The sequence below is a fragment of the Pterocles gutturalis genome, unplaced genomic scaffold (assembly GCF_000699245.1).
Source record: "Pterocles gutturalis isolate BGI_N339 unplaced genomic scaffold, ASM69924v1 scaffold8438, whole genome shotgun sequence".
Taxonomy (NCBI): domain Eukaryota; kingdom Metazoa; phylum Chordata; class Aves; order Pterocliformes; family Pteroclidae; genus Pterocles; species Pterocles gutturalis.
The window spans coordinates 1-10,243 of record NW_010120395.1 but is presented as its reverse complement, the minus strand read 5'-3'; the positions used below and the strand labels follow the sequence as shown (position 1 = coordinate 10,243).

The following is a 10,243-nucleotide window of genomic DNA, read 5'->3' as shown; positions in this document are numbered from 1 at the left end:
GAGCTGCAGGATTTTAGCTTCCTGGGACATCCGAGGGACTCTTCCTCCTCCTCCTCCCACTCCACCGCAGCAGGCAGCTGAAACCCTGCCCGGACCAGGCAGTGCTCACCCCATGGCCACCCCGCATCTCCCCGCAGCCACCAGCTGAGCCTCCTCTACAGCATCCCCAACTCCACATGGTGCATCCCGACTTTTTTTCCCTGCTCCGAACCGGAGCTCCCCAACCTCGCAGGGAGGCGAGCGTGCGGCCAGGACGTTCTTGAAGGCAGGGGCACGTTAAGATGTTGAAAGCTCCCCGGCCGAGAGGGGCTGTACGGACGCCAAGCCACCCGGTTAGAGGGGAGCAGGATGGACAGAGCCCTTGGGACCAGGAACCGAGGTCGGTAGGGAAGGATGGACTCCCGGACCTGCCAGGACAGGCAGCCCAGTGACCACCCCAACAGCAGCAGCAGCAGCAATTGTAGCAGCAGCGTCAAGAATAATTGTGAAAGGGAAAGGATCCGCAATCGGATGAAAATGGTCATTGGCCAACTGGAAGGCATCTTACAGGAGCTCAAGGAGGTGGCCAAGGAGCTCCGGGAGGTAGGAAAGTTCTGCAGTGTCATCACATCCCTGTGCGGATGGCCTCAAATGGGGGTCCCCTGTCGCCATCCCACTGCCTGTCCCCTGCCTTCAGGGCCAGGCTGGGGGGAGCAGAGCCAGCTCAGCACCCATCAGCCCCAGGAGGGACCGGGGGTGGCACAGCCCAGCTGTTTTGGGATAGGATGTTCAAAAAGGCAGGGGGATGAAAAAAAATAGCCACAGTTTGCAAAATTGCTCTTGACCTTGACACCAGGGTTTGGTGGGGGTCAGGGGTCCGGCTGAGGTACCAGTCCCATGGGTACTGGTGGTGGGTCACATGCTGGGGCTGGAGGAGCTGGTGGTGCTGTTGCTGTGCTGTAGGCATGGCTCTGCTCTGCCTTAGGGGTGGTTTTCAGGCTCCTTTTCAAAGCAGGGATGTGGATGGAGATGGGGCAGTGGGTCCCTCTGGCCATTGCAGAGAGCACCCAAGATACTGGCATGTGCTCTGAGTGCAATGAGGGGGGAGTCCATGGGGTGGGCAAGGGGCCAAAGTGACCCGTTATCTCACAGCTTGGCTGTCAGGGTCCATTGCTCCTCAAAAAAAAAAAAAAATGTATATATACACACATACAGAGTGTGGTTGGAGTTTCCTCCCAGTGTGGAGGCATGGCAGAGGTGGTTTGGTGGGAAATTTAGTATTTTTGTGGCTCAAAGATTCCCAGAGGAAGGGGATCTGGATGGGGCTGGTAATTTAGGAGGTCTCTGGAGGTGATGGGGGAAGTGGTGAATGAAAAGCGTGCGGTAGCCTTGAGGATGGCGTGGCAGCTTGTTTTTGCAATGGGGCAGGCAGGTGTTTGCATCCTCTCCGTGGCCTGAGCCGAGCGTGATGACGTTATATCCAGAGCCTCACAAAAGCTTGCATCCTCCTGGGAAGGGCTGAAATTGGTGGAGGTTTTGCCATGGGGCTGGACCGGAGCAGTCCCATGCAGGTTGGTGACACTTGGGTGCCACCAAGAGAGCATTGATGCAGCTAAACCAACATCATCCTTGGTGTAGATGTGGCCGTGGTCAGGGAGGTGACATCTTCCATCTTGAAGCATCCCCTGGGATGCAGTGTCCTCCTTCAGGATGGCTCCACTCAGAACAGGGGATGTTAGAGAGGCCAGCACCATGGTGATGCCACGTCCCCCCACACTGTCCCCTTGGGTCCTGTCAAGCTTCGTGTGGCTCCATGGGTTCTCCGTCCACTTCTTGAGGTCAAAAGGACCTTGAGCATCCCTGTGGCATCCTTGATGGGCTGCCCAAATCAGGTTGTACCAGCATGCATCAGGGCAGAGAAGAGGAGAAGGTGGCCTGGGGACACAGGGGAGGGGTAAAGGGGACATTCCCCTGGGGACGTGGTTTTGGAGCAGGTTCAAAGGAGGAGGAACAGCTTTGGAGGGTAGAAGAGGGCAGCAGGTCCCTGCGCTTTGAGGAGCAGAGGGTGGCCAGAGGGCACCGTCATCTGCCCCTTACCCTGGGGACACCCTGTCTTTGTGCCAGGGAGGGCATCCCTGCCCCATGATGTGGCTTCTCCAGAGGGTGCTGGGATGTGTTATGGTCTGGAGATGACTCTGACAAGGAGATGGCACATCTCCAGACACTGGTGACCTCCCATAGCTCCATCCCATAGCTGCCCTGGAATTGCTCCTCACATCACGGAGCGACACGGCCAGGTCAGCACAGAGCCAGCCACAATGTCCCCACCATGAGGTGGGTCTGAAACATCAACCCTTCTCCACAACTCCTACAGTGTATGCATAGAACTTGGCAGCAATTAGTTGAATTTATATAAAACAGCACAAAACTCAGTACAAGAGGAGGAGCTAAAACATACCTGTCCAGCTGGGCTCCAGCAACTCCGAAGAAGCAGAGGTCTGGTTTTCCCCAAACCAAGCAGATGTTGAGTATTAGAGACTTTGGAAATTCAACTTCTTGTCTTCCATATTGCTCTGAGTGAGCGCGATGGGAGCACCCTCAGTGGAAACCTTTTTCAAGCCCACCCAGAAAAGTCGGTGGTAGACACCAGGCTGGCAAATTGTGAGCTGTAGAAGATGATAAAGAAAAATAAGTCGCTGTGGTTGTCTACCTTGCATGTAGTGATGTTCTTCCTCAGCTGGAGGTGCAGGCCAGGCCATGGGGACAAGGCTGGGGACAAGCAGCCCTGCAGCCCCAGGCAGGGACTGATGACCCTGAACATAACTGGGCTCACGGGTGGGGGTCCCAGGAGGGGCTGCTCAGGGTCGTTAAAGCCTGGTAGTGCCCGTGGGGCCCTGGCACTTGTGATACTGGTGTATTCTCCAACGGAGATGCCATGGTGGAAATGTCCATCCTGGTGGCAATCTCCTCTGCTCGGGACTTGGCCAGCAGGCTGGGGGCACGGGGCTGGATGTGCTCGGTGAGGGCAGCAGTGGACCCAATCCTGCCGCACCAGACACACCCATGGAGCTGGAAAACCTTTGCTGGGTGATGCTGGAAGGCACTGGCTGATGCTGGACCTGCTCCTTCCAAGTTCTCCTTCAAGAGGAGCTGGGTAGCAGGACATTGCAGGTCTGGGAGAAGCAGGCAGGTCATAACCACCTCGGCAGCCCCAAAACCATCAAAATCCCTGTGTGGGCATGAGAGCTTTCACCCAGGGATGATTCCTGCTCCGAAACCACTCGCCAGCTCCAGGCACAGCCAGCTCCAGCTCACAGAAGGTTTTTCTCCCAGCTTCAGCTGAGATTGAGTCCTGGACTCAGGCAGGACTGGGGGATGCTCCAGGTGAAGGCTTCGGTAGGGGACCCCAGGGCACCCCCCTGCTCCGCTGGCCCATCCCTGGGGATGCAACGCGAGACCAGAGCCTGGTTCAGGCACCATCCCCAGCTCCCAGGAGCGGTTCCCACCTGAAGGCTGTCACTCCAGATGTCCGTCTGATTCAGGATGGTGTTTTACCAGTTTCTCCGCTTTTTTTTCTTTCCCTTTTGTGTATATAATTATTCCCCAGCACTCCAAGACAGGGCTGTATTATGTGCGGGGAAAATGATTATTAAAAAATCTTTGATTGAAATGGCACACTGGAAGTAGAAAGCAGGCAGGAGGCAGGCAAGGGAAGGTGCTTCCGCCAAGTGCTTGCCACACTGCCTGCCCTCCCACGCACCTCCTGCCAACCCCGGCCTTTTCCTCTGGGAATAAGGCTGATGCCACAGAGGAAAAAAAATGCTCCAGGAGGTCCCAGCCATCTCCATGGCAAGGCTGAGCTCCTTCCCAGCCTTGGGGGATCCTTTTGCTTGGTGCTGGGGGTCAAAAACCAACCGTGGAGTCTATTCAGAGCTGGGAAATAAAAACAAATATCTGTGCAAGTCTCCCTACCCCCTCCAAAATCCCGTGGGAAGGGTGCTGTCAGCCCTGCACCCCGTGATGTGGGAGCACTGGGGTCCCACCACGCTGGGAAGCAGCACAGAGGGGTCCCCTCCAAGCTTTTGGCAGGAGGAAAATCCTCCCTGCAAGCCCCTTATGAGAATAAATACCTTAATCACATCGTAATCAATAGGTGATTAGCTGGGAACACTTGGGAAAGTTCACGGTGAGAAAGCGGCTTATTATTCTAATAATAACAACATGTTTTAGAGATCCGCGCGATGATTTCCAACTATTTAGTGGCTGATGATCTAGGAAATGATCCTGGGATCCGTGGCACGCTCATTTATAAGCATCAGCTCAGGGGCCCCTGTAACCCAGCTTCTCTTGGTGAGCTCCAATTAATCATTTATTCCTTATTAAATATTTACTCAACTTGCCTGCGCCGGGAAGCGGTTTGGGAGATGTGGGAAGGTCCCTGCTCCGGGAGAATTTGGCTGTGGGATTGTGGGGGCTCTGCCAGAGGCTTCAGGGTGGCTTTTTTCCTCTGTGGAGGGAAGAAGTGATGTTCAAGGCGACAGTGTGAAACACCTCTGGGATGCTTTGGGTATAGGTTGGGGATTTTTGGCATGGGCCACGTGGTCCCATTGCACATCCCCTCCATGTGCCATATGCTTTGGACCCCAAAAATGCTGCTGGAGGTGCGCTGCAGAGGGATGGGGATGGATGGAGACAGGGATGGATAGGGATCGATGGGGATGGATAGGGAGGGATGGGGACTGAGCCAGCAGCCAAGGGACCATGGGGTCTGGGGGGGGCACAAAAATCCCTGCTCCTCTCCCAGCCTGGCTGGGGATGACATGCTTTGCTCTGGATTGGGAAAAAAACCATGGCAGGAGGGCAGCTTAGCGGACACTCCCCCGATGTCGAAGCAAAGACACCCCTGCTTTGATCTCCCCACCCCAGACCCCCTCTTCACCCAGCAGTACCCGCCCCGAGCACCAGTCTGCTTTGCCCACCCGCTTCAAAGGCCGTGCCGGGATGAAGGGGCCGTTAGATCACACCGCTTTGATCCCACCATCTTCCACCTCCTTCCCCAGCCTCGGGACTACGCATTACCAATTACCGGCCACGAAGCCTTTGAAGTCCCCTCTCATCCTCCTGCCTCGTCCCTCCCCTCTCCAACATCTTCTCAAGCTTCCAGGAGGTTTTGCTCTGCGGTAGGAAAGGAAACAGCACGGCCAAAATGTGGAAGCTGGGACACCCAAGCTTTGATCTGGAAAGCTCCTGGCTGCGAGCACTGCCCTTGGGTGCACTGACAGTACATGGGGTGAGGGGAGCTCCCAGCACCGAGTGGTGGGAGCTGGTTTTTGGGGTGGAGGTGAACTGGTTTAGCGCACCCTTGCTTGGTGCCTGTCTCTGCATGGGCCCATCCCTCTGCCTCGCTCCAGTCCACCCTCTGGCTGCTCAAAGCTTGTCACTTTGGGTGAGAGCTGAGCATCCCTTGGCCACCCAGCACCTGCTTTCAGGGCACTGAGGCACAGCAGGATGAGGCCCCTTGATGACACCACCCATGAGATCATAGGGAATTATTTTTTCTCCCTGTTTTCCTGCTGGCAGGTCCCCTCAGTTTGAGCAGGGATGCTCTGCTGTCACCAAAAGGTGACACGTCCACTCTTGGTCACCTAGATGACACCTCCAGCACACATCGGGACCCTCATCACCTGAGGGCACCCCCTCATCACCTGAGACAGAGCCCCCCAATTCCCAAGGGATTGAGAGCATCATCCCAAACCACCCCATCCCAGGCAGCAGGATAGGATCTGCTCCATCTGTCCCTCCCCATCACTCTCCCCCTGGCTCCCTCTGCCAGCATGAGTGGCCTCAGCTCCAAATCTTTGACAACCTACCTCAGGAAGGAGAAAAAGGGGGGGGAGAAAAACCCAAATCCTACTTTACATTTAAATCCTCTGAGGATACCAAGTGTTCATGTAGGTATTTAACACCCACCCCCCACCTCCACCACCAACTAGTTAAAATAGAAAGCACTCCTAAAAATAGCCCCAAGTGAGCCACCGGTGATGTGACACTAATCCCTGTGTGCCGTGGTGAGGACTGGGATGGGGACAAGGATCAGGATGGGGATGAGGACCAGGACTGATGTGGATGAGGATCAGGATGGGGACGAGGACTGGGATAGATAGGGACCAGGACTGGGACGGGGATCAAGATGAGGATGAGGACCAGGATGGATGGGGTTGAGGACTGGGATGGGGATCAAGATGGGGACAAGGACTAAGATGGATGGGGATGAGGACCAGGATGGGGACAAAGACCAGGATGTGGACCAGGATGGGCACGAGGACTGGGATGGTGACATGCCTCCTCCTGGCACCCACCAAGCCCAAATCACAGCATGTCCCTTTAACGAGGATGAGGAGGAGCAGGGACCCAACTCAAAAGCCCAGATTGATGCTTGCCCTGAACCCAGTGGTATAATCACTGGGCCTTTATGAAAACAGAGGTGGGCTCATTTTAGCTGAGGGTTTCAGCAGAATCATTTGCTGCCTTATTAAAAAATAATAATAGCCAGGTGTTCCCCGGGAGCAGCTTGTTTCCTGCCCTTTTTCCTAATTCTTTCTTGTCACCGAGAAAGAAGAGGTCACATCATCATTTTTTTTTTCCTCTTTTCCTCGATTTTCACCTTTTCTACCCCAAAGAAAAGAGGGGGAAAAAAGGAAAAAAGAAAAAAAAGAAAAAGAAAAAACCATCTTGTGGTGCATTGGGAACAGCAGTAATTGCCTTTTCTGGTTCCAACACTTTCTTGCGGATGCTGGCACGGATGCTCCTAGCTCACCCTCAGCACCCATCAAAGCCAAAGCCTGAAGGATAGATGGGTCCCTGCTTGCCCTCCCCAGAAGTCTTGCGTGGGCAAGGAGGCAAGAAAACTAAGTCAGAGTTCATGGGTGGGGAGCTTAGGTAAAGCCTGTTGCCTTCTGCTGCCTGGGATGAGAAGCACTCAGCTCACTGTCCCCAGCACTACTCGGCTTTGGGGACCCAAAGTCCCCCCAGGAGATGGGGACGTGATGGAGGTCCAAGACGCAGGACCAGGGATGGACTTCAACATACCTTCAAGAGGTCCATCCTGGAGAGAAACCAGCCATGGGGCTTAGGGCAGCTCAGGAGGGTTCTGCTAGTCCTGGGCTGAGCTTACAGGAGTTCCTGGGCCATGGGCAGGGCGGGGTGGGGATCCCAGTTGGGACTGATGGAGGTTTATTAGTGCCCATCACCATGTCCTCAGGGCTGATGGTGGGAGTGCTCCTCATTTCCAACCCAAACTTAATCCAGGCTCTACTGCACCCTTTTTCCCTGAAAATATGGTTTTTTGGCAACTTTTATCACCAACATGTCCAACATGCCGCCGGGCAGCAATCCCCAGCCCTTCAAGCTGCATTTTCCTGGTGACACCAACCGGTCCCACCTCAGAAGGGGTCCCCCCATCCCCAGAGGCTACCTGACTCTCTGCTCCATGTTTGTACCAGGCAGCAAAAGCATCCATCCAGCCCCATCACCCCACTCCTGTGCCCCTTGGAGCTGTGCCCTCATGGAGGTGACACTAATTTGTCCTCCAGAGAGCCTCAACCAGGTTGTCCCCAGGTTGTCACGCAGCATCTGATGACCTGAGAAATGGTCCTGGCTGCAGCCAGAGCCTGGAGATGTCCAGCAGGGACCTGCAGCTGATTTATAAAAGGGGGTGTTGCGTGCCTATGGCTGGATCCCCCCAACAAGCAAACAGGGAGGGAGGGTCCCGCATTCTCAGCGCTGTTTCCTCGGGAGCTTGGCAGAGCAGGAGAGCTGCGTGGGCAGAGTTATCAAAGAAGGGAAATTTGGAGCTCAAAAATGAGAAATTTATTAAAATTAGGTCAGCAGAGTGTAACGGAGCCACTTCACCTGCTGACAGCATAATCGTCCCCTCAGGCTCCTGGTTTCCGATGTTCAGAAATATTAAATTACCCTTAACCCTGCCCATGAGGGCTTAGCGAGGAGCCAGCCCTGCTGAGCCATGCTTTATGGTGCGTTTCCAGTGGTTTATGGTGTTGACCCAAACTTCCGCGTACCGACATCTAGCAGAGGGATGCGGAGACCAAGGACAAGTATGACAGCAGATTTGGGGTGTCTGCCCTTGGTCACCCAGGGATGGGGTGTCTGAGCCCAAGGACTCAGTTTTCCCATGCAAAAGTGCTCAAAAAAAAATGGAGTTATGGGATAACAGAAGCATAAAAATGATGGAGAGATGTGCCATGATTAATTAGTCTTGGTGGATGAGAAGGTCCAACACCCATTGATGAACCATGGCATGGGTGGAGATGTGGCAGGGCTTTTTGGTGGCATGAGAAGGAAACAAAACGTGTCTGGCAAGATATCACCCATTGATCTGTGTTCTCTCCCTTATTCTGGGAAATTTGTGGCTTATTTCCACCAGGAAAGGACGTGCAGAAGAGCAGGGGAAGGAAAAAGATGAGGAGGAAAAGGCAGTAATGCAAAATAACCAAAAAAAACATTTATGCATGGAGAAACCACCTGGAAAAAGCCAAGAAAAATTAGGGGTTTTGCTCCCAAATGTGAGCAAATGTGGGATGGGAGGGCTGGGGAATAAAGTCGGGGGGCACCAATGCCCATGGATGGCTGGTGGGGAGGGGAGGACAAAATGCATCAACTGGGTGCACCAACAGGTATGAGGGTTATCGAGGGGTTCCCCCAAGTCCCCTCCACTCGTCTGCCGCTGCCCACCTCCTCCTTGGCAGCGCTGGGACCGGCCAGGCCCCCTGCCAGCTCCCCCGCAGAGTGGGGAGGGAGGCGAGCCAGCAACCCTGCCAAAAATATGCGCTTCAAACTGCTGCCGAGTTGAATTTTCACGTCGTGCTCTGCCTCTCCCACAAAAGCAAGCCACCCACGCCCCCGCATGCATAGATACACACAGAAACCCAGCCAGGAAATACCACGATGCTCCCAGAGATGTGGTGATGGCTCCAGCGGGTGCTCAGGTGGGACTGGGGACCCCCAGGCAGGATTAGTGCTGTGCTTGGTGCTGGACAGACCTTGATTAAAGACTTGAAGGTGGGTGATGAGCTTCTTGCAGCTGAAATCTTGGCAAGGTCACTCGATGGAGACTACGGTCCATGGGAGTCATTAGAGGTCTTTCCTCCCCCCTTCCAGCCCTGCCCATGGCTTGAACACCAGCTAGGACATTACATTTATTATTTTTAATTTTTTAAGGACTTGTTTTACTCATGCCTCATGGGGGGTCTGTCCCCTGCAGCATGGCAGGGCCACTACCCCACCCGCAAGCCACCATGGGTCTTGATACACCCAACACCTTGCGAGATGGAGGACTGGGGACTGAGCCCATCAGCATCCCAGCCAAGGTGGGGGGTGACAGTGCTGTCCCCGCAGCGCTCCTACTTTCCCGTGTATTTTGTCCCACGCCTTTAGGACATTTTCCCCCCCCTGCCTCAGTTTCCCCACCCGCAGAGCTGCCTTTTCCAGCATGAGGAGGAGGCAGTGGTTGCTGGTGGCTCCCCATGGGCAAGTGTGAGGGACCAAGGGACACCATGCTGGGTGACACCCACGGTTCCCAGGGGACAAGGCGGACCCCAGAGCCACCCTGAGAAAGGTCCATCTGCCACACTGAGCACCCAGGGGCACCCAAGGCTTCGGTCCGGGTTCGCAGGGGTGGCTCCACTTGGGCTGAGACCTCCCAACTCATGACACTGCTGGTGCTGGGGGAAAAATGTCAGAGATTTAGGGATGGGGTGTGATTATGGAGCTAAACTGGGAGGGTCCCATCTCTGCTCATCTGTCCATCCGTCTGTCCGCAGGTGGTGAGCCAGATTGACCGCCTGACGTCCGACTTCGAGTTCGAGCTGGAGCCAGATGACTGGACGACGGCGACGGCCAGCAGCACCTCCAGCAGCGAGAAAGGAGGAGGCACCTTCGAGCTGGGACCCCTCGATTTCACCGCCTCCGCTAAACTGGGAGGGTCCCATCTCTGCTCATCTGTCCATCCGTCTGTCCGCAGGTGGTGAGCCAGATTGACCGCCTGACGTCCGACTTCGAGTTCGAGCTGGAGCCAGATGACTGGACGACGGCGACGGCCAGCAGCACCTCCAGCAGCGAGAAAGGAGGAGGCACCTTCGAGCTGGGACCCCTCGATTTCACCGCCTCCGATATCCTCTCCGACAGCTGGGAATTCTGCTCTTTCCTAGATGCTTCCACCCCCTCCGACCCAGGCGACGGTCCTGAG

The 10,243-nt window shown here is 55.2% G+C and overlaps 1 protein-coding gene across 1 annotated transcript; it reads left to right on the top strand.

The window, feature by feature from the left end:
• Positions 1-268: 268 nt before the first annotated feature.
• On the top strand, positions 269-10,237 carry LOC104464241 (chromosome unknown open reading frame, human C15orf59; the record flags this gene model as incomplete). The annotated part of the gene is made up of 2 exons (XM_010076889.1): positions 269-582; positions 10,019-10,237. Coding segments are annotated over exons 1-2 (408 nt in total), but the record flags the coding sequence as incomplete, so codon positions are not given.
• Between the last annotated feature and the right edge of the window lie 6 nt (positions 10,238-10,243).